The sequence below is a fragment of the Vidua chalybeata genome, chromosome 4 (genome assembly GCF_026979565.1).
Source record: "Vidua chalybeata isolate OUT-0048 chromosome 4, bVidCha1 merged haplotype, whole genome shotgun sequence".
NCBI lineage: Eukaryota > Metazoa > Chordata > Aves > Passeriformes > Viduidae > Vidua > Vidua chalybeata.
This window is the reverse complement of record NC_071533.1, coordinates 29,919,034-29,943,773: the sequence shown is the minus strand read 5'-3', so window position 1 is coordinate 29,943,773 and position 24,740 is coordinate 29,919,034. Positions and strand designations below refer to the sequence as shown.

At 39.1% G+C, this 24,740-nt stretch overlaps 1 protein-coding gene across 1 annotated transcript in view; it reads right to left on the bottom strand.

Moving 5' to 3' along the window:
* Positions 1-829: 829 nt before the first annotated feature.
* MND1 (meiotic nuclear divisions 1) overlaps positions 830-24,740 on the bottom strand; it is a 42,904-nt gene continuing 18,993 nt past the window's right edge. Inside the window, 4 exon segments of the mRNA XM_053941674.1 lie at positions 830-1,075; positions 2,715-2,759; positions 19,369-19,483; positions 21,292-21,366. Of these exon segments, the coding sequence (XP_053797649.1) occupies positions 969-1,075; positions 2,715-2,759; positions 19,369-19,483; positions 21,292-21,366 (342 nt within the window). The 3' untranslated portion in view covers positions 830-968.

Genomic DNA, 24,740 nt, shown 5'->3' with positions numbered 1-24,740 from the left:
TGCAATCCAAAGCTGTGGAAGGTGAACACAAGTCTCCACTGTCTATCTACCTCTCTTGCTGCAGCCATGCACTGATCAGAACTAGAAACCAGAAGCTGATACAAAGTGAGGTGCTTTCAGAAACTTCACTAAAAAAATGAGGTGCTTATAATCTGTTAATATTTTGGCTGGCTGTGCTTTTAACTTGAAATTGAAAAATGTGCATAAACCCAAAAATGCTCAGTTTCTAACAGTAAATTGAATTCAGTCTCTCACATCCCAGATAAACATCCTAAATCTTGGTGCACAGTGGTGTGATGTGATTGGTGCTCTTTGCTCCCCCTTCTATGAAGACACACTCTTGACCAGATCAGCTTTCTCAGTGTCAAATCCAGTATATTTTCTGGAACAGATTCAGCTCCGTTGAACTAGTATTTTGCAACAACAAATATAATTTTGCCACTAAACTTACAAGCAGTTCTAGCAACACAATAAAAAATTACCTGAAACCAGACCTCAGCCTTTCTACTCACCTCCTTACTGTCTCACTGTTTTCCATTAATGGATTATGCCTCTTTTCTATTTCATTGGTGAGATGAGGGAAAAATTCATCCTACTCCATATTGTTCCCAGTTATTCCTACTCCAAAGCCTTCAACATGTTTAAACATAAATCCTGGAGCTTCTAGCTCTTAGTACTTACTACTCCCAGTTAAGCAAAGGAAGAGTTAAATCCAGTCTCAAGACTTTGTAGTAATTATTCCCTATAACCTCTGTCCATGCTAAGTCTGTCTCATAGAAGAAACCAAGAGATTTACTATCTACAGAGTACAAGAAAAAGCACAGCTAAAAATATTTCTAGTATTTTATTAACCTTAACAAAACCAGCAAATTAAAGGATGGTCACCTGTTTGGAGACAATTCACATTTTAATAGCAGCTATGAATATATAACAAACTATGTACAACTGTGTCAGCCATCAACTGAACACTAATCAATGTAATCCAAATCTTCTGGGATTCCAAAACCTTTATCTATTCTGCTCTCTTCAAATCCAAATTTACGCTTCGCCCAGGACTTTATTGAAAAGATGTTATCTGTAAACAGAATGAAAAACATTCAAGTATTTAGAAAAGTATGAATTATAGTCTCGGCTACAACAAAATCCTTCCATTTGCAGTGTCTCTTGTGTGTATGAAAAAGGTACATCGTAGGGAACATCATTATCAAGTAGATTTAGAACAGAAAACATGAGGCTTTTGTTAATAACCTCCAAAAAAGAGGAAATAATTTACTTAGCACTGAATAAAAATTTGTTATCTTTATCTTTTCTTGCTCCTCTTTTACAAGGAGACTGAAATCTACAATTACAGTGTAAGCCTGCTATAGTGATGAGGTAAGTGTGAATATGCATAGTAAGTATTTTATAGGTCCTTCTTCAACTAGACATCTACTATGTGAGTGTCTACAGCTATAAAAATTTGATTTAAATTTACTGTAAGGTCCTTTCTAGTCCTGCATGTTTTTTCAGACACCGTATTTTTTGAAAGTTAAAAATAAGACATTCAAGAAGCTTTATTTTAGTCAGCACGTCTCTTTTAGCATCACATTACTTTAACATATACATTTTGTTCAATTTAACATGGTTTTTCACTGCAGCATTTACTGAAACTCATTACGTCATTTTTAACACCCATAAATTGCAGCATTCCTTAAGAGAGGACGTGTTCCCTGTCTCTGCACAGCTTAGAGATAGTTTTCTTTTCTTTAACCATCACACATTTGGTTTTAAAACTGTCTCTTCAAAAGAAAAATATGCTGCAGCATATAACCAAATTGTCTAATTAAAAAGCAAAGTACTTTCTACAGGCTGAGGCACAGTTCCTTTACCTCATTTGAGGCCTCGAGAACAGCCTGTCACCAACAGCAGAAAGCCCTGACAACTCCCAGAATACATAATTTTATTTCCCCATATGCAGTAAACAACCCATATATAAAATAATAGTCCAAAGACTAAGACAATTATATCCTGCTGCACTTGGCACAACTAATGATAGCAAGAAGTCCATCAGTAGGAGATCTACTCTAGACAAAAAATTATAAACAGTATTCTAAATGATTTTAAAAAACCATAAGGACATACAAGTTTTTTGCTTTGCAAAATGGGAATGAATACAGCAAAGCTAAGCAACAACAGAAAATTGAGTTAAACTTCTACATGAATGTCATCACAGTAGCATTTCTTGAAACTGTGCATCATTTTACCTGTCAAAACTGATCAATTAGTTTGAGAAATACGTACTTTGTATCAGCATCCATCACATGGTAAAGAAGATTCCACAAAACATTCTACTCTTTAGAAAGAAATGAACATTCAGAATAGAATTAAACTTTCTGAATATCTGGGCATGACCATTTCCAATCTCTATTGCTTTCCTCATCTTAAGAGATTTTAACACATCCAAGGAAAAGAGTTGCAAGATTTAACACAGTGCACAAGACAGCACCAGAAGGACAAATCTGTTACGGCATATGAAGTATATTCAGTAACTAAACTGAGAAGATGTATTCTTTTAGTTGAATCATAATAGTTTTATAAGTAAAATAAATTTCTCTATGTTCTTATAAGTGAGGACTATCCTATGTCAAATCCTAATCAAATTTAAAGTTCTTAACACTGAGTAGGTCTTTTACTGAAACTGTTCTAGTACGAAGCTGTGTCACTACAATACAGACCAGTCCATCTGTTGGCTGCCTCCTTGGCCACTTGGTTTGTTTGGCCTGAAACAGAGAAAAACACCAACAACAATAAAAGTATACATCACAGTAAAATCATAACATAGTTTTAAGGCACAGAGACTAAATTTTTGTTGATGTCATTTTTATGGAACCACACAATGTAAGGAAGTTATTCTACTGCTTCCAAACACTTGTTTTACACTTTTAAGATTCCAGCAAGCACAAAGCTAAATTACAGAGGAGCAAAGAGCATAAAAGATACCATATGAACAACTATAAGTTTTTAAAGTGTATTTCAAAATAAAATAACCCCAGTTTAGCTTGCCTAGGGGCTTAACTGTCTTCACCAAGATTGGAACTAGATACATGGCCTGAAGATACCAGAGGCAATAGAGATGGAAAATATTTCATAATCCTCTCTCTATACATAAGTAAACCATCACATGGGTATGCATGACTCTATCTATATAGGTAAGGAAAATGACATGGCAGCAGTCTATCATATCAATCCAAAAGTTTATCATATAGCTCTGGAATGTCTCCATGGCTTTGAGAACTCCCCCAATGAAATTAAGACAAAATAATGTTTCTGGCTATTAAACTTGGCTTATGTCCCTTAACACCATTCCAGAACTAATCACATAATAGTAAATTACCATTACTAGAAGGAAGTTTTGTGCCATTTCCACGAGGCAAAACAATCAAGAAGAATTCCTCTTACATCACCTTGCTCCCATTAAAGTACGTACTGAATCGAATCAAGCCGGTTAGGCTGTAACGTGGGAATTTATCAGAATCGTTCTGGCTCTCACGCCTACGTGTAACTTAGTTATTCCCAGTCAGTCTTGTTAGTACTTGCATGATAATACTCATTTGAATGGTCAGCATGAAACTTGTCTCCAGGGTACTGAGATATGAATACATGATCAGGTATCCATTGTTATACACATTAAACTTTAAGCAAAATCAAATTATGTTGAAAAAGCATCTGCTAGCACACAGGAAGGGAAGTACTCATTATTCCAACCTTAATACTCCTGTAACTGATGTGAAAAATATTTACATTGGAGTAATATACTATTTTAAAACCAATATAGTTTCTAAAATTGGCCTACAATTAGAAAGTTTGAGCACAGCAGGAAGCAAAAAAGATGAGTAAAAAATGAGTGGGAGAGAAAATGGCATTTTTGCTTGCTTGCATGCATCAGAAATTCAAGTTGTTCCTAGCCTGGGAGAGATACTTTTTATTTTCTTTGCTGAGTGTTTGTTGCCATCCCCACTTGTTCAGTTCCACAACTGGCAGCTCTGACAACAAACCTGCAGCTAATGGCATTTGGGACAGTACCTAACCTAACCCTACTTAAAGCAAATCTGCAGAGTAAGAGCTTCCACTCATCAAGACTTTGTGTGTGTGACCCACGACACTTCCCTCAGCATTTTTCTAAAATTCTACTGTAAAACTTGACAGCTGTATTTGACTCCAAGTAATGAAGTTTGAAATGAAGTGAAGGAAACTGGAATGGCATTAAACTCCATGGATCCAGAGTTGTGAGGTGACATCATCCTGGTGGTAGGTAAGCCAACCTATTCCACGGCATCTGTGAGGTCTCAGCAGAAAGCTCAGCTTTCCTGGAAGCAGCTGGCCACCACAACAGTGGCAGCATGGTATCCTGACACCCTGCAAACACTGCTCATGTGCACTAAAATATAAATACGTGATCATGCGCTCTGAAAATGTGACTTCACACCTCTGTCAAAGACTGAGGTGACGACAGACATAGGCTGGACAACAAGTTAGAATGGCAGTCACTGCCTATAACCAAGTTGTGGCTAGAAATGAAAACATGGTAGTGAGAGCAGGAAGCTATAATGGGGAAATACAGACGGACAGACAGATAGACACATAATCCCCAGTATCTCATGGCTACAGGTGAATATTTAGCTATCTGAAGTCAAGGTTTAAGTCCCTTGGCATCAGTCTTAAGTCTTGCTTATGATTCCACTGCATGATCTTGTGTGTCTGGTGAAACCAATGCCATGCCTGGAAGAGGAACAAGAGACAGGCTTTGATACTTATGGATCTGCATCTCCTGAAGACACCAGCCACATCTGCATCATGGCCAGAACCTTCCAGAGACCTCCAACTCCATCACAAGAACTGACAGAAATGAAGAAATTTGCACCTTCACTGCTTTCTGGAAATCTTTTATAGTTGCTTGTTGGGACTTTCATTGGTTGCATCATCTGTATGTATACATGCACAGAGGATGAGGGAAAGCAGGAATAGTAAAGCAGACAACCCCCAGACACACCTACTTTATGTATGGGTGTAGCTAACTCAAAGTCATGCTACTTCTGACTGCCTGTTCTCTAGCTCCAGGGGATCACACAGCCAGGCTGGTTTTCAGACTGCACTGAAAAGGAAGCTGAAGATCTAAAGACAGCAATAGCATGGGAACTCAAAAATGCAGACTCCAAAGCAGAATCAGGACACCAACTGTGTGAAGCTGTAAAAAGGAGAAACTCAAACACAGCACTAAGGGCAACTGGCTAATTGCCAAAACCATCACAACCACAGAGTCCCCAGCTTGGCTGGAGTCCTTCTGACCCTCCTGCTCACCAGAGCTGCTCTAACCAAACTTGATTTTTGGCAGCTACTAAATAGTGCTCCAGTAATGAATCTGCACAAGACAATGAAAGGCCAAATATGCAGTAGAGGTGAGCAACAGAGGAGGCAACATTTTCCAGATGCTTCCAGATGTTCTCATTATCATTAGGCTCTAGTTACAGTCTGTATCTATACATCTGCATATAGGCTGACAATGTATGTGATTGCTGTCTGGAACCATTTGTTCTGGATATTACATATTTATTTCACCTAGCTATGTGACAATGAATCAATAGACTTTCCCACTCCCATGTCTGCAGGAGACAAGTAATTTATTTGGCTGAGGCACATACCTATATCCTCTGCTGACTAATTTCAGGCACATTTGGCATTTTCTAAGAAAGAAAATGGAAGCTTGCATTTTTGTCTCTAAAACTGAACAAAAGCAACCACAGTATGTACAGCAATGCAAGGCCCAGGAGCAGCAAGACTCAAAATGCTGGTCTGTTATGTCAGCAAAACGCAATTGGAAATATGCCCAAAACAGTGAAAGGCTATAGGACAGAGAGTTATTTTGACCAGTCCTCATTAAAGTTTTTCCCCCTCAACCCCAAGTATCTCGGGAGAACTGCAGAGAACTCAAAAAAGCCCAGATTCTGGGAGCTGAACCACTATCCCAAGCATCTGTGATTGTCCTTATCACAGGGACAATCCCCTCTATCCCCACAGAGGAAAGCAAAGGTACAGAAAGGAAGGTCCAGCCACAGTGAATGTCTAAAAAGAAAATGAGGGTGGGTTGGAAACATGCTTTTCAACGCAGGTAAGTGGCATGCTACCAGTGACCTGCAGGTATTTTGGAGCAGGCCAGGAGAGGTGACAAAAGGGCATGTGGCAGCTGTCAGAGGTGCACCAAGAAGCTTCTAAAGCAAATGGGCAGCACCTGGTGAGGAGTCAAGGCCAGCAGCACAGAATGTCAGCACAGCAGTGTTTCTAACAAATCTTAACAGGCATTATCTATTGACTCAAGTCACTGTAAGGCCACAATGTTTCTGATTTGACTAAGGAAGCCCCTACAGTCGTTCTCAGCATACTGCGGAACTACAACCTCCTCTTCTTCTTCCCCCAGATTCTCTCACTTTTTTCACTGGAAGAGGGAGATGGTTGAAATAAAAAATCCTATTTTCATTCCAAAATTGAATGGCCAAAAGCTGTAGAAGTCTCAAATATTTCCACATGGCAAAAAACAACTGTGATAGCAACAACCACCACCATCTCCCCAGAAACATTTTCCAAATGTACTTTAGGTTCTTCCTAAAACTTTTTAAAGTCTCACACATATCATTAAAGGAACACTAAGGATACGGTCATGGAACAGTACTCAAATTCAGACTGTAAAGGCAACATATTATAGTTCCAGTAGCTATAGTAAAAGAAACAAAACAACAAGAAACAAATGGCCAGAACCAGCTTACAACCACCTGAGCTGGTAGAAATTAACAAAGAGCTGTACCTTTCTTTGATCTCCTAGATTCTACTCCGGCATTTTCTGGATAACTTCAAGGACTTCTAGGTCCAGGAACCTATACTTCCCTAGAATAACAAAAGCTAATTGTATTTATAAAGCTTACACACTTTGGTGCCAGTTTTGACCTACCACAACTAATGCCACAGGAAAATTTTATGGACTTCCTCACTTAAAAGGCACCTGACTGCAGTGGGAATTAGCATCTTACCAAGGAGAGAGTCACCCATCAGCCTGTAGGGTGTTAGCAGATACATGCAAAATACAACTGCAGTCTTCAGCATGTGGGCGAGGGAGTAATTTTACAGCATGGATCACAATTCCTCTGCATGAAACACAGGGAACAGCTGCAACTGTTCTCAGGGACCAGGGAGGATTATTAGCCCAAAGATTCCCAATCTCTCTTGTGAAACTGGTCAGGGTAAATTAAGTGCATTAAGTGGATTTGAATTCCTGTAATAAATAGGCATTCACTTAGACTGAATTCAAAGATGAAAAATGGCAACTACCATAGGAACTGTGTGTGAACTTGAACCTCCCAGGACTCTGGATAACTCTTTGCAGAAGGCAGTGGATTGTCGGAACCCAAGGTGTCCCTCAGACACTCTTGGATGTTCCGGGCCCAGGGCAGAAGCCTCTGAGACCCTGGCAGGCGGCCAGGAACCCCTGTAGTCTTGAGTCTGACCCATGGAACAATTTACCAACCTTGCAGGAAGAACAAGAAATCACAAAAGTTTAGATATTATAGTAGAAGTAGTCACAAAGTGAAAGGAAGAATCTTTGAGCGCTGTACAGGGGGGTTTTAGGCCTTGTACAGAGGGGTCTGAGTTTTGTACATGGGGGTCAGAGGTTCTAAGATGGAGGGATTTGGGCGTGCCCTGTCCTCCTTCTTTCTTCTTCCTATTCCCCATGTTCTTGGTGGTGTTGGCACTCACAGATTGGTTTAGAGTAGAAAGTCACTGTTCAACATAGGTAATAGGCATTGGGGAAAAACTATAAACACCTAATACGTAATGTGTGATATAAAAGATGGCACCAGCCCCTCGGGAGACAGAGACAGGGACAGAGACGGAGACAGAGAAGAAGACGAAGAGAGACGCAGAGAGAGACGCAGAGGGAGAAGAAATCAGGGACAATGTCAGGGAGTCTGTGTGCCTTGAGATAACATGCAATAAACTGCCTTGAGACCAGACGACTGAAGACTACTGAGTCTTTCTTTGAAGGCACGGGTTGGAGGAGAGACTTTACCACCACCCGGAGTCACCCCAATCTGGGGGAAGGCTCCGGCAGTGGATAATCATTCTCCTGTACATAGGTTGCCCTTACTTTCCAGAAACATTAGCATGTCATCATGACAGTTACAGACTTGTTTTTCTACTTCTCCTCAGGCAGCATCACTATAACATCCTGTGATGCAGTTTTCAAAATTTTTCCCACTAATGAAAACATCTCGTGCAAATAAAGATCCCATCTCCAAAGGCCGGGGTAGAAGGTGAGCATAGAAATTATACACTCGTCATCCATAGAAAGTACAAAAGGTTATTGCCTAGTAATTCCTACCCACATGTCCCTTCACAAACTGACACCACAGACTCTGATCAAGAGCCTGTGGCTTGCCATTGGAGACTATTTATGGCAGTGATGTGATGAAGAGGCTTCTTAAGGTCCATATTTGAGTATCATTGAGAATAAGTATCTACAACACTGTCAACAGGCTGAATTGCAATGTGGCAAGAAGAGCTTTACAAGAATGTTTTGTAACCCGGTACCAGGCAGATATCCCCACACTACTGGAAATCTTTATCCTCCCTCATGCTTCCCAAAGAGGCTTTTCCTCTTATAAAGAGAATAAAGAGCAGCCATGTAGAAAAGTGATAGCACATCAGAATTCTGTCAACTCCTTTGAATCCAAAATAACACATCACTCTTCCCCCATACTCCAGTACCTACACAACACTCTTCCTCATTATATTTATCAACAGGTCACAATGCTTCAGAATTCATGACTAAATTCAAGTTAATGTGTAAATATGATTTCTCATTTAAATGGCATCACAAACTCAACATAACTTTTTATATTGACTTATTTTAGATTCTGAATAAAGTTTCAGCACTACAAGAAAAGGCACTGAGAGTTATGAATGCTACCTACTGATATACAACTATTCTGAAAAGCAGAGAACACAATATAAGCTACTTGAGATAGAAAAATACTCAAGAATAAAGATATACTAATCAACTAAATCAGCATTTCTGCTGCAACATCAGTGTATATATACTTGAAAATGAACCTGCAAACAGTTACCACAGTGCCAGTCTTGTCTACCTGGTGAGACGTAGCAATGCATAGTAAAGCTACTAAGAAGCTGATCCACATTGCTGAGAATATGCTTTTAAAGGGTCTGCGATCTCTGTCAGTGTGTTTGAAAAAGTGTCAAGTCTCATCAGCAAAAAACTCCCTCTGTCCTGTATGAAAAGGTCACACTGTCAAATTTCATCAATACACAGGGTCTCCTTGAAAAATGTCCAACAGAATTTGTCAGAATTGCTACCAAAAAATTCCTCTATGCAAGACATGCTCTTGCACTTAAGTTTACTATATTCATATTAAATATGAATACAGAAAAAGACCACTTATCTTTCAGGTGTTGTACTTGAAAACCCGCGCTGAAATCTTAGTTGCATTACTAAAATACATCAATTTTCATCCAAAGAGCAGAGGGAAGCAAAAAGCTTGCAAAACAGAAACAAGCACACCAACTTGATTCAGGGCTCCCTGACACCACTCTGTTTTTCTTGTACTGGACAACTCTTCCTTCCCCATTCCATTCACTAATAAATCCTGCACCTTCAGCACAGCTAAAGGAACTTGCACACTTCTGAGCTGCTGAACTGTATTTCATAACTGTATTTCACATCCCAGGGCACCATGGGTTTTGGCCAGTTGTGGATTGCAACTGCTATGACCTCACGTGTCACAGATGTTGTAGAGAAGAGTCTGGAAAGCATCGCAAGAGGTTCTCTGGTCTCTGTCACCACAACTCAGGGCATGTTCAACTTTACCTATACCATTTCTGAGGTATTTGTTGCCTGTTTTTAAGGTTTCCAATTTTCTGGCCCTACAATTTAAGGCTATTACTTTTTGCCATCTTCTCCATGAACCTGAGTAACAGGCTATTCCTTTTCTTTTCTTGAGGAGACACAGATATGCAAAACCCACCAGGAATCATCTTCTTTTGAGCTCTATTTTTGTAAAGTTTTTTTGTCTCTTAGAATGAGATTGCTCAATGTCCTTTTGCTCTACTCTGAGCACTTAGTTACATGAATATACGAATGCTGTAAAATAAATTGGGTTATATGCAGAGATATCCAACACTGACACTGTGTTAAAGCTGAAGCCATGCTAAAGACTTTAGTGCCACACTTTCTGCCTTGATCAGAAAGATTACTTCATACATCTCATTTGTATCTCAGGTGTTTTTCTTGGCACAACAAAAACTCTTATATTCAACCTGTAAACTACTATAACGCTGACATCTTTTTTCAAATCCTTCCCCCTTAACCAACAGCCTCAGATAATTTGTGTAGCACAATATCCTTGAATACAGGTAACACCCTTGCACTTGCCACTACTGAGTGCTATCCAGTGTTTATTAGACCATCTTTGCAATTTGTCATGATCATTTTGAAATCAGTCTTTTGTCCGTGCAGTCTCTCCTAGTGTCATCATCTGCATCATCTTCTATTGTATTATCCAGCTCATTAATATAAACACTGGGCAGATGCACACACGTGACAGACCATATTACAGAGCTTCATCAATTCCACCTCCCTTTCTGATACTGAATTGCTCACAAATTATAAAGTAGTTTGAGATTTCACACTACTGCTGTTTCATCAGGATTGTATTTCCCTACTTTCTGTAAAATAGTGTCATGCAAAACTGAGTCAAAACACTAAAGACAAACTTCTCTCAATTTACAAAGATCTCATACAGTGGCAGAGAGAAAACTTTTGTGTTGTTCTAGGTGTTTCCAAATATCTGATATCTCTGATATCCTGCTCTTTTCAGTGAAACTAGCTCATATGACATTAAAGTGAGAAGGGAAAAAAAAACATTGGAAATACTATCATATGTGCCAACATTAGTCTTGCACTTTTACAACCTGCCCTGCAAAATCTTCACTTAAGTAGTACAGAATAAGGTATCTATATTAGGAATATTCAATCATAATCCAGATAAACCCATAATGAAAACATAACATACTATCCCATAAAATATGGGAGATATTTTAACATAAAAGATTAGCAATACATTTTTTTAAGCAAGGCCAGGGAAGACCTCAGTTTGACAGTTCTGCATGTTAGCAGTAAAGACAATAAACTAAAATCCACAATACCCTTCCTGACCTAATTTTGCATGTGAAAGTCATGAAAATATATAGACCAGTACATTCCTTTGAATATCACCATCAAAATTATCTGAATGAGTGCTACAGCTAACCTAGCAGGTCTAACACTAGAAGATAAGCAAAATACTTACTCCACAAAAGCCTTTTTGTTTCATATATAAATGGATCTACAGATTAGATGCTTTCATCACAGCACTCCTAAATAGAAGAGTGTCATAAATGTAACCATAAGCCAATTCACTCCTAAATAAAAGAGTATCATAAATGCAGCCATAAGTAGCTATTTTCCACATCACAAATTTTATCAAGTATCTACCATTGCCAAGCAGCTCAACAGCTTTTGCCATAGGGATTTACTGGCAGAGACAATAAAGCTATTCCTACATACTTCACCTATGAGCCTCTCACTTTACATATTTTTTCTGTCATTCCAATAGAAACAAATAAGAAACAAAATAAAGAAAAATAACAAAAACATGTCTTGTGAGTGTTCTCATTTGATTTAAAGAAAAAGCAACCTTCCAGAGTCGTAAATTCAATTAAGCAGGGTGTTTGCTACATATATTATCTAAAGATTTGGTCCTCCAACTGCCTTCTGAGTGTCCAAGAAAAGCCCCACTAACAAAACATAGTTTTTTGCTTAACTAGCTAAAATGCAGCTTCATTTTAAAGCAAGTTGGCTTAAGTTGACACTACCTAAGAAAGTCTGGCTAGAATGTGTTTGAGGTATAAAACACAAGTATGCATGAGTCTAAATATTTAGGACAATTTCTCATTGCAGAGTAATCTCTTATCTGAAGACCAAACACAGAGACGTTCTCTGAAATGCAGAGAATAAGGGCCTTTTGCTGAAAGCCAAATGACTCTTTTGGACTTTAGCTTTCCAGCTTCAGCCAAAAGCCCCACATTTCACTTTAAGCTTTGTGCCTTAGGTATGTATATACAGACACTTCTTATGTTGTCCAGTTTGACCTGGTGGCCCTTCATTCATTATTCTTCATGGCTCTTATATTTCCCTTTCTTTCTAAGTGCCAAAAGCTACTCACTTATTTACATAGTCCTGTTGCTCCCTCATTCAGGCTTTTTAAAATCCATTTTCTAACAGTTCAATTCATTGCAGAATTCATGAAAATGCCCTTATGAATACTTGTCCCCTGTTCCTAGTTGGTCAGAAGATCCCTGGTTGCTCTTCAGGGACACCACCACACAACAGACAATTCTGTGAGGTAAATGATAAATGACCACATGTATGGAAGTCTTGTGAAGAAGGCAGTGAAATATTTCTTTAGATTTTCTGGATAGACAGAGTGATTTCAAAGACCTCCAGAGAGTCCATCACAAGACACAGGCATCTACACCACCAGTTCCTAACTTGAGCTGACAACTTGCTTTGATCACTGGTGAACTTTAGCACTGGAATGAAGGGCCAAGGTGAGAACTCTTCAACTAGCTTTTGTCAGGGAAGGTCCTTAAACCACTACATTACAGCCTCTGGTAATCACAGCCAGATTCTGCTTAGCAAGTGTTTCCTTAGTCAAAGGACCAGCCTTTTCAATAGCTGAAATGTAAACAAGTCTCCTTTGATTTTCAAGATTAAAACAAGAAAAATAGAAGGGCTGAAGATAAAGGAGCAGATACTCTGCTTAAACTGGCAATTCCATCCAGTTTCCTATGATTACCAAAGGAGCTTGGATCAGTAATCCAAGTACACATTTGTAACTCCATTCACTAAGTATCCTGTTCCTTTTCTCGATTTTACTTAACAGCTAAAATTTTAGCATTACTGTATGAAACTATGTTTACATACAAGTACATTTATTATTCCTCATTCTTCCTAGAAACTAAGTTATGTTTAGTTTTCATAAGTTTGATTTATCTTTTAATGTAGTTTTTGAATAGGTAATTTAATTTGCCAACCTTCCAAATGAATGACTAGACATTCCAAGAACAAGCATAGGGAGCAGGGGAAACAAAGCAGAATTCTTAGTTTCTTGAGAACCAATAGAAGTGCACATCTATATGTATTCTGGTACTCCATGATGAAGGAAGAAAAAAGGTGTGGGTGTGCGAGCTGTGTGGTGTTGTTTTGATTAGCAGCAGATAGCCTGCAAGTTACATACATGAACATCCATTGTCTATTTCCTGTAACATTCTCACCCAGATTCTCTGAAGATGACTATACTAAATATACAATACTCTGAAAGATGAGACTAACTAAAAAAAAGGAGTTCTTGCTTTTATAACATATTTTTCTATGTACTTTTAAGCAAGTGTCTGATTCACTCCAAAGAAAGCATAGTTTGACCTGCTAACGTACGTGTGAGTGAAGACGCAAGTCTAACATCAGCAGAATGACTAATTTCCAACTGCAGACCTTTGTTAACAGCACTGCTGCACAAACTGTAAAAAGCACAGCTTGTCTCTCAGATGCCAGGTGCGTATTTCATGGTCAGCAGCTAGGAAATATCCTCCTAATTGCAAACTGAACATACTGCATCTAAAGGTGATTAAAAAACAATTTTCTCTAAAGGCTTCATCTATACACTACTGATCTTGGTGGCACCTAGAGCAGTCTTAAAATTATTTGTAGACTTCCACTTTTCCAAGTGGAAACATTACATTTTTAAAAATAGATCCTTAATAGTTCATTAGCTGATATTGCTGACAAAGCTTTTTAGTTTAAACCACCCTTCTGATACAATTTCTGAACAACAATCCATCTTTGAACAACAATCCATTAAACTCTCTTGTAAATTATTGGCATTCTGATGCATTTGGAGTAAAACTGACACAACTCATTTTAAAGTCTCTCCATTAGCCAGGATAGTCCAATCTTCATTTCATTTCTTCACTACTGTTTCTCTTCTGGGAACAGGAACTATTCCCAGCATTAGTAAGAATCCCCACTAGAATCTAACACTTGGTACTGAAGTTTTTGCAACATGAAGTACTTGTGCATATGTAACATGTTTTCAAATGGATTTGAACATAAGAGAACAGTATAAACAAAAAAAAACATCCCCCAAAAACAACCCTCAAATGATGCACTCCAAAGAACCCACTAGCTAAATCAATGTTAACTTTTCAGCATTCACCCTTCAGGTATTAAGATGAATGAAAAAACTGAACAATACAGAACTATTTTTTCATACTGTCTCTATACCCTGACAATTCCTCAGTTTGTCAAGCTAAAATTTTCATTGTTTAGAAAAATCAGAATTAGAAATTTTTGAAGGACCTAAAAAGAAAAAAAAAACACTTTCAAGTACATATTACATATAACACAGTATTTTCGTGGTATCCAGTAAAGTCTGGATGTTTTACCAAAATTTATTTTCACAGAATCATGTAAGTATTAGTTTTAGAAAATTATCTAACCCTGAACTGTAGTGGTAGTGATGTAACTGAGATCACACATTCAGAGACTCAAATGAATAACTATGTGGCTATTTGTGGATTGAAACCATGTCCATTTGAACCACTTGTCTCTCTTGTATCAGGATAAAAACAAACAGAGAGAGATAAAGTAAAAAGCTCTCATGTAGCAAAATTGCTACATGTGTTGTATCTGGTAGTTTGCTAATTTTTCAGAAAACAAGTTTGCCTAGACACGTTCAGATCACTGTTTTAAAGGTAAAAGCCTAAGACATAAAAGTTATTAGCAACTAGACATTCTAAAAACATGCTAAATCAAAAAGGAATGCTGACAGGCAAGATCCCAGACCCCATAAATATTAGCAATCATACCACACAGAAGTCACTGCAGTCAGTATGTAACTATTTCTGAAGGAGCTGCCCTATCCAAAGGCACACAGTAACAAAGCATGGCTATTGTGAAAAAAATGCAAAGGCCCAACAATGTTTTAATAAAGCATAAACCAACATTCCTCTTATTGCAGCGAAAGAACAAGAAGTTTGAGACGTTAGAAATGTTTATTTTACAGTGAGCACTGAAAGTGTTTAGCTGTTTCCAATTACAAGTTGACCAGCAACTGAGAGGAAAGTCCCTACCATTTATATGCTTACGTTGCCAGACAAAATTTTCTATACAATTATTTATGAGAAAAATTTTATTAGCTCCCTAACACCTCTCTCTGGTGCACAGAAAGAATTAAATGTATGAAGCAGGGTAATCTTGATATTAGGTGGAGTTTTTTATTTTTATGGTGACTTTATGAAAATCTGCATAAATTATAAACTGTGGTAAGCTTGCACTCTCCATGGCTTTGTCATCTACCATAACCTTTAGAGAATCTAGCAGCATCACATCTCCAACATGCATACATGCATGCCATGTCACATAAGAGACAAATCTCTCTACAATGGCTGCTCCTCCATGAGAATATATTCTAGCCTACATAGGAATGCCTCAAAGGTGAGAAACCATGATCTTGTCCTGCACCATCTGAAGCAGGATCACAAATTTAATAGAAAAGTATAAAATCCTGTTGTATGCCGGGTTGGTTCAGTTAGGGGTTTTAATAAATGTTAGTTAGTTGGTTCTCTGTACCCCCCTTTTCCCCTCACAATGGTTCGCTCCAAGTTGTCTGCCATAGGAGCTTTCACATGTCCATCTTGTAGGCACTCCCAAATTCTTCCTGAAAGTTCTGTGTCAGTCACCCCATCCTTGCAATCCTATTTGTCCCAGAACCCTGTACCCACCTCTGTTATGTTCCCGTAGGTTACCGTGGTCCACGCCACTCCCCTGTCGTCTGTCCCCATTGGGCGAGGGGGGCTTCCGCCCCTGTCTGCCCGCCCCCTATTTAACCCAATGCTTCCATTGTTCAATCGCCATTTTGTCCACGTGCGCAACCTGGGAACCGCCGCTCCAGCCACCGCAGCGGCCACGCGGGAGATAAACGTTCTCAGCCACGCAGGCAAGGTGTGCCTTCTCTCGTCCCTTTGCTTCCTCTCAGCGTATGGCTGCGAAAGCTGTGTACCCACGCCGGAGCGCTCAGCCCTAGAACCTCTATGCATGCAGCAGCCTCGGTCTCACCAAAAGGCAGCGCCTAGCCGGGTGCCCCAGCTGCCCGAGCCAGGGCAAAGAGCAAAAGCCGCAAAATCCCACTATTTGTTTGGTTTTTTTACCTCAAATGATTCTTGTCAGTTTTACTGCCTTTGAGAATTCATTTATTAATCAATCCTAACTCACAGAAGGTGTCTTAAACAACATCACCAAGTGGCAAAGAAACTTTTGAACTGCAGGGGTCATTAGAAAAAAATCCATATATTTTGCTGTTCTAGATATATTTTTACAATACTGTTCCTGTAAAATGGAATTATATGAATATATCCACAAGACCAGACTATTACGTAGCTTCCTCTAGTGGTCAGTCCCTAAATCTTGTTGCTTCTGCCATTTACTCTAGTTACTTGTTACACACAAATTCTGTGTTCAAATGCTGTAAATTTGAGAAGGCATTAAAATTTATACTGCAATGTACTTCTAATACAAAAGCCAAGGAAACTAAGCCAAAACATAGAGCAAAACATTTGTTAGTGACACTAAAACAGTGAACTAGCTGAACAGTGAAGTCAGCAAAAATCAGAGTTATTAATTTTCCAACTTGCCCCCTTGTGAATATGCATTATAATATATTTAGTTACATGGTCAAGCTTGACTTTCCCACCATGAGATTCAGGAAGCAAAGACAGATGTTCAGTTTTTAGCTGAGTCTTCAGATATTTGCTATGAATCATTCAAACTTTTGTTTTGACCCTGAAAATTATGTATATGTGTGTGTGCACATGCACGTTTTAATGCGCCTTGCTGCTGTGCAATTGGCTTGTTTCTGCAAAACTCTGCTGAGGGAGGGGGCAACTTAAAAGACACAATAAAGCATTCACCAAATTTGAAAGCCACTGAAAACAGACAACAATTTGACATAGCCCTAAAATACCGCAAGAAGAATCAAGGCAGCTCTCTGTCATATGGGATGAGAAATTAACAGGATGAAATATTACACTGAGCAACAAGAAGATTTCCTTACAGGCTGAAGTCATTAAGGAGGAAGAGAGAAAACCCAAGGCAGAAAGTGACAACTGCCCATTACAAAATATTTTTTACTGAACAATTACACTGTTAAAAAGAGTGTGATTACATAACATAACAGCCATCTCTGACTCTAAAATAAGGTAGTTAGAAATCTGCTCAGGTGATTCAGGTGATTTAACTGAAAATAATCCCAAGGGTTATGTTATCTAAATTATACAGAAGCAGAAAATCGTATCGCCCACATGCAGTTTGAAAATCCGTGAATGAGTAACTTTTACAATAAGGTTTTTTTCTGTGAAACAGCAGCAATAACTTTTATGTCTAGCTGAATGCATTGCCTTCTTACTTTTCCCTTTGCACTTTTCTGCACTCTGGAACCAAAAGAAATGCCCCTCAACCTTTTTTTTTTTTTTTTTTCCTCTTCCATAAAGCCTGTCAACTTCCATTCAGCTTTGACAAGGACATTAACTCCCCAAAACTGACACCACCATTTATTCATTCATACATTGCCAGCAACAATACACACTGCCAGTGTAGCAATGCCTGACAAAACACATAATGAAAGAGAAACTTTTAAAATCAAGTTCAAGGACAAATTAATTTTGAAACACTACTGCATATTCCCCTGGGAAGCCTACAGGTAGCTCAACAGTGCTAACCTCACAAGTTCCTTAAATGCTCATCCCTCCATCACAGAAATTCACATAGAGCTTCCACACACTTAGACAAAATAACCCAAAGCCACAACATACAGACAAAAGACAAGGGCGTGACTGAAGCAACTAAGTATTACATTTCCTTCCCTTTCTCTCTTTCCTTCCAGGATACTAGTCTCCATGTTGCCAGCTAATGAAGCTTACCCTAGCATTGCAGCTGTGATTTGCTCCCTTGCGCCATATTTAGGAACATGCTCACTGTGACTGTTTCAAAAAAGAGGCTCTCAAACCATTCTGTGAGATGCTGACTGTAAGGGTACCTCAGCAGTTAAAATACCCACTGCTACACATCCCTCTGCTGTTGGTATCTGCCTAACCTCATTCATTTTTACAGCTGGAATCAGCTGGAATGTGTCTTCTCCTCAAGAGAGCAGGCAGCAAGGGATTTACAGCACAGTAACTAACCTCAGGTCTCAAGTTTGCTTATTCCCTGGCATACCATTACATCCTTGGGGAAAGATAACACAGCTGACAAAAAATGTCACAGCCCCTCAAAATAAATAATATCTGCCCAAATTTGGAGAATGCTGCCAATTCTGCTTATGTTCCTGGCTTTCTCTCAGAACAGCTCTAAAGCTGTGGACTTTGTTAGTAAAATAGGAAGGCGAAATATTTAGCCACATCTCTTTTCAGAAAAAGTTTTGTGCTTGTTTCTTGTCACTTTGTAACAGCATTCTGGCATTATAGCAACCTGAATATGCAGTGGTGCTCGGGTAGCAATGTAAGAGCCTAATAAATAAAACATGAAAGCTGCAGTAGAGAAAATTCAATAAAATTTCATGCATGCTTTTCATTTTTCATGCTAAGGATCAGAATATTAAGCGCATTTCAGTGCCAAATTCTGTATTAAAATCACTCATCATTTTCTGTATTCCATTAGAGTTAGAAACTCCAACCAAAACCCAGCATGTCAGAGATAGTACAGTCAGTCAAGAGTGTGATAACCTACTTTCATGTAAGCGACAATTAAGTGTTTGTAATGAAATGCTTATGTTTTAAATAGGCAAGACAAAGTAGAAAGATATAACAGCATGGAACTGAAGGTAAACGGGAGCTAGAGACTCCTCTTCCTACACACATTCTAGAGTACAGTACAAGTTATAGAATTCATACAGTTCTGCAAAGGATGATCTTTATGTTACTTCTAAAGCATCAGAGTATTTTAATTATAGGATTGTTTCTTAACTGCTCAGGTGGTGGCAGAGTAAGTATCAATAAACCTCCTCAAATATAATAGAACAGAACATGAAAATAAATGGTGAGTGTACCTGTTTTGTTTTGCTCAGCTTTAAAGACAAAAGCAGTCATTCTTTGACTAAGCTCTGAATACCAGATTTTAAGCTAGAGAAGTGCAGACCTTTTCAGGGAAAAGATCACATTAAACAATACACAACTTACGCATCTCTTCAACCACGTCTGGATCACATTCCCTGTATTTGTCTATTTCTGTCTTTAGCTGCTCTTTTTTCTGCCGAAGGGCAGCAAGTTCCTTCAGCAGAGCTGCACGATCCACCTGAGGATTCAAAGGATGTTGGGAGATACAAAAAAAAACCCCAAACATTAAAAATAGTAATTATCACAGAAAGTTTTTTAAAAATAAAAACATACAAATTTAAAAGCTGTTTTCACTACTGCTTGCCATTTATAAACCACTTGAGCATTTTATTTTATTTTATTACATAGAATTCTCAGTGACTCTAAATAATACTGAATACCAACTGGAAGGAAAAAAATTATGGCCAAAATGGATCAACAAAAGAACAAGTTTCTACAACCGTTGAACCATGGTTTAACAAATTCCAAAGAGATCTCTTAATTGTTGGGCTTAAAGGTTAAGCAGTATTTAGGAGTGCTAGTCTTGTAATTAAAGATGGCATTACAGAAAAACCTACCACCCACTCTTCTACAAATTGAGATGCTGTGTATGAACACCCTCTGAATTTAGTTGTCTTCTTTCTTTTTCTACACCATTTAAGAGCAATGGTCTCAAAAATAAATTCAGACATTTATGACATGGTAGTTTTTGCTAGGATTGTACACAATATTGACCTCAAAGATTCTATCAATCAGTAAGAATCTGCAGACACTGAATCAACATGAGCTCTCCCACAGCCAGCTCAGCACATACTTCTAATTCAGTCTGTAGTTACAAACACTGGAACTGGCTGATATTCAAATAACTCAAGCTAGGGTAGCCTAGAAGAGCCAGATTGCACGAGTTGGTAAGCCATTGAGATTTTACCAGTGGCAATCTCCATGGTAACCCAGCAGCAGTCTGAGATGTTTGTGGATTTGGGGTTTTGTTTACAGTTATAGGGTTTCTCGCCCCACCTCAAAATTCCATATTCCCCATGCTTTTGCCAACAGCTTGGATTCAGCATGTTCTGAAAATGCAGAATGGAAATCAAGTTTCCAGATGCTGAGGTATGGAGGGGAGATGCTTCGAGACCTGCATTACAATCTACATTTTTTAGGACTTCTTCCTGATGTATAATCAGGAAGGAAAATGTTGGAAACATCAGCCAGAACAGGATTTCCAGACCAATAGCTTTCTGTAGGGCAGGCCACATGCTGGAGAAGCCCAAAGTTGAAACAGTTTGTTTGAAAACACGACAAGCACAACTACGTGAGAAACCTGCCTATGATTCCTGATTACAGTCTGTTGCAAATGAATGAATAAAGAATCCCCACTAAAGACACTGCCAAAAAGCAGGTTTTAATTGCATTTGTGGAACTGCAACTTTAACAGAGTTTGATGGTAAAGTTCACTCTATTCCTTACTAGATAAACAAAACATACATAGGGAAAACCTAGAGTGTTTCTACAAAACAGTTTGAAGATTTGGCACTTTCCTACAAAATCCAATTCCTCCTGAAAGCTTCTGGCTGCGCATGCTCATTGGAGGCTTAAATAGCTTTAGACTGAGCATCTCAATGAAAGTCAGCAATTTAGAATACCATACAAAGTATTTCTAACTAGTATATTTGTTATGACAAACATGAAGCCTAGATATATTTTTTGCAGTATTAAAAGCTTCAGCATGCAAAGAGCACCAGGTTTACATGACTGCTCAGAACAGTAATTTAGGAATCTATATTACAAATAAGTTGAAAAAAACCCAAACCAACATCTAAGTTTGTAGTTACCAGATTTGGCAATTCAGCAACTATTGGCAACTCTGGTACATGTCTCTGGGTAGTTCGAGTTTAAAGATATTTTTTAATCTGAAAATACCGGGAAATACTACATTAGTATTTACAAGAACTAAACACATTTTAGCACTATTTCCTTGTAGGATTACCTCCCCCCAAAGCAACTTACAGTATCTTCACGTCCAATTTTTGATTTCTCAATGCTTTTTTGTAAAGCCTCTTTTTTCTGACTGCTTTCAGCAAACTGATAAAGAAAACAAAGAACAAAATCAAACTTTTTCAGTAACATATTAAACATGGCTATAAAATGTGCACATATATTAATGTATTTAAATAAACAAGTAGATATGTATTTTTAAAATACATGTATTTTTTAAAAAATTAAAATTTTAAAATACATGTGTGTCGTGGTTTGACATGGAAGTGAATTTTTTCCAGGAAGTTGGGTCAAACCAATCAGTGGTCAGGTTTGGCTATTGGCACCTGGAGTGACCACTGAAAGTATGGACACACCTCTGAGAACACAGGGGATTAAAAGCAAGAACTCCCAGGAGAACTGTCTCTCTTTGGTTCCGGTCGTCAGAGAGTGCAGACTCTCCCCTGCCCAGCCATGGCCTGGGTGGGGGAGGGGAAGCCACGCGGCCTTGTCCAGGTAGGCCGAGGGGGCTGAGGGTCTGGAACCCAGCCAGCTCCTGTGGACGGAAGGGTGGAGAGAAGTGGAGATGCCTTTGTCCCCCCCCTCAGAGGGAAAGTGACAGAGAGCCTGACGGCACCTGGAGATTTGCCAGCAGAGGAGAAGGAGAAGGGGGGGGGGGATGATGTCCAGCGTGGGAGATGGAACGCTGGACCAAGATATCAACCGTCCAGGGAGTCTGAACTTTTAACCCTTTCCAGGAAATGAGGGCTTTGTAAAATATTACTCCTCCTTGATTTGTAGTGGAAGAGAGACAGTCCGGGACCTGAGATGTTAGAAGAAGAAATATTTAGGTGGGAGGAGATGATGAAGTAGCTTTTGGCTGGACTTTTCTTGTTAGCCATGGACTGAACCAAAATCTCCTGCAATAGAGACTGCATTTTAGGGGGATGCAGTGGTGACCCAAGGAGACCTGCTTCAGCAACTAACAGCACAGGAATGGCAAGAACAGAAGAAAGCTGAGGAGGGAATGGTGATGCCCTCTGTCTTCGGGAAAGAAGATGATTTCTGTTCTTGGACCCTTGGCCCCAGGGGAAAATGGGGGGGACTGTAGTCCCAGGATGAGAAGCTGAACTGTTGTATCTTTGGGTCCGTGGCAAAGCATCCTTAAAGGAGCCCTATGAGCAGTCTGTCCATGCACGGTGGTGAGAGCACTGTGACATGGAAAGGAGAGTGTCACACTGGCAGATTTTCTCCAGGCGGTTGCCATGTGTGACAGGGAAACACAGGAGGTGGCAACTGTGTTTCCTGGGGGGTCTGTGGTACAAGAGAGACTTCCCTCTCCCTTGATAGCTTGAGTATTGATTATCTGAAGGGTGGTAATTTGATCAGGAATCCCAGGTGATGTTTCATGGTGGGTGTTTTGGAAATTGGGAGGAGGAGGGGTGTTTTAAAAGGTCTTCATCCTGGATTTAGTTTATGTGTTTTCTGTATTAGTAGTAGTAGTTTAATAAAGTTTTTATCTCTTTGTTATTAAGCTTGGGCCTGCTCTGCTCTGTTCCTGATAACATCTCACAGCATTTATTTGGGGAAGGTGCATTTTCATGGGGGTGCTGGCATTGCGCCAGTGTCAAACCATGACATTTTATAACTTATGTAATAAAAATAAAGACAAAATAAATATGAAAGTGCCCAAATATAAATCTGAGCCTCTGAACTACAGAGAAGAATTACAGGAAACAACTTCAAGTCTAAAAAATTTTCATTCCCATAGCACATAATCTTGTTATATACTGCATGTTCAGCATGGGACTAAAATCCTATTTCATACCATAATCTGGCATCTCTATCCAAAGGAACCCTGTAACATGGAGGCTTTGGATCTGATGATTTCCTTTGGTCCTTTCCTTTTCCTTTGGTTCCTTTCCCTATTCAATGGAAGCAGTGACAAAAGCTGCAGCAGGTCCACCTGCTCAGCAGATACCGGTGTTCCCAAAGTCTGGTATGCCACTGGCACGGCCCCAAATCCTTTTACATGCTGATGAACAGAAGCCTCTGTTCAAAGGCATGCAAAGCTGTGGTCCCCTTTTACTGTGTGGCCCTTGCACTGCTAGACCTCACAGAGATCCCTTCCTTCAGGCCTGAGGCAGAGGAATATCACAGGGTTGGTGTGAACAATCCTTCAATTTTTCTGTTACATCAGGAGAAATAATTTGCCAAGAGACATCTCTCTCCATTAACCTGCCACCCATCTTGAACCAGGCCTTTCCAGTTCAGTTGGCAGTTTTCCAGAGATACTTTGGAAACTTAAGCTGAGCAGGAGTAGGATTCGACCCTCAGGGACACCGTACTCAGCATCAGACAAAGCACCTTGAAATATTAAATGAGATCAATGAGAATGAAAAAAAAATTCTAATAAAATATAGCTGGAAAACCAGTTACTGCATTGAAACCAACACAAAAGAAAAAAAAAACAATAGCATGCTTTTTGAGTACCCTTTGTTTTAGTTTTAAAACTAAAGCACCAATCAGTATACCAGTATATCATATTAATTGTGAAAAGAACAGCTATCAGAGTTCAGCTTTTACTCTGCTCTACTCCAAGATCCCCCACGAGTCCTCCACTCCTACATTCCCTTTCTCACTGAGAATCCCACTGAGTGCAAAAACATTCCCAGATATTTCTTGCAAACCCCAGCCTCAATAATTTAACCATATCGTTAAAATCGTGCAGCTGATATAAATACATTCATGCAACACAATTCCTTTGGAAGTATAATCACGTCTCAATTTCAAACGTTTGGTCCATATTTTCAGAGTATTAAATGTAAATGTATGATAAATATCAGGCAGAGCTTACTGACAAGTCTTGGAGATCAGGCATAACAGTAAAGAGAAACTCCATACTGGTGGGTCCATAAAGATTAGGATACAGCCCAACTGCAGCTCACTGGGTTTAGTGGTTCCTTTCACAACTTAATTTTTAAAAATAATTACTCTGTCTTCATGCATATGTGAGCATGCATACAGACAAGAAAGTCTCCTTTCTAAAAGAATGCTTTCGTTTTCTTCAATTTATATAGGAATTATACTAATGGTAAGGCATAATTTGAGGAAAAATATGTCCAGCTGTTTACTTGGTGCTCTCAGTGCAAGAAACCACAGAGGCAACACAGGTTTCACTATGGGGTTTGAAGTACACCAGCATCTTAATTTTGGTGGATAGTCAAAGAGTACTCCTTCCAGGCTTTCCACAAAATTCTTGTAAGAGGTGTGTTAGTCCCCACATGATGCCATACTAAACAGAGATATGCAGTTCAGAAGAGGGTAAGTACTTAGATGAAGTTTGCAGTTCACTAAGTCCAAGGAAGACAAACCCCAAAGCACATTATTTGGCATCTCTGAACACAGGAGTTTTCTGGAACGAAACCCACAGAGGAGATAGAGAAGCCAAGGAGCTTACCTAGACCCTTACACTGCAAGTG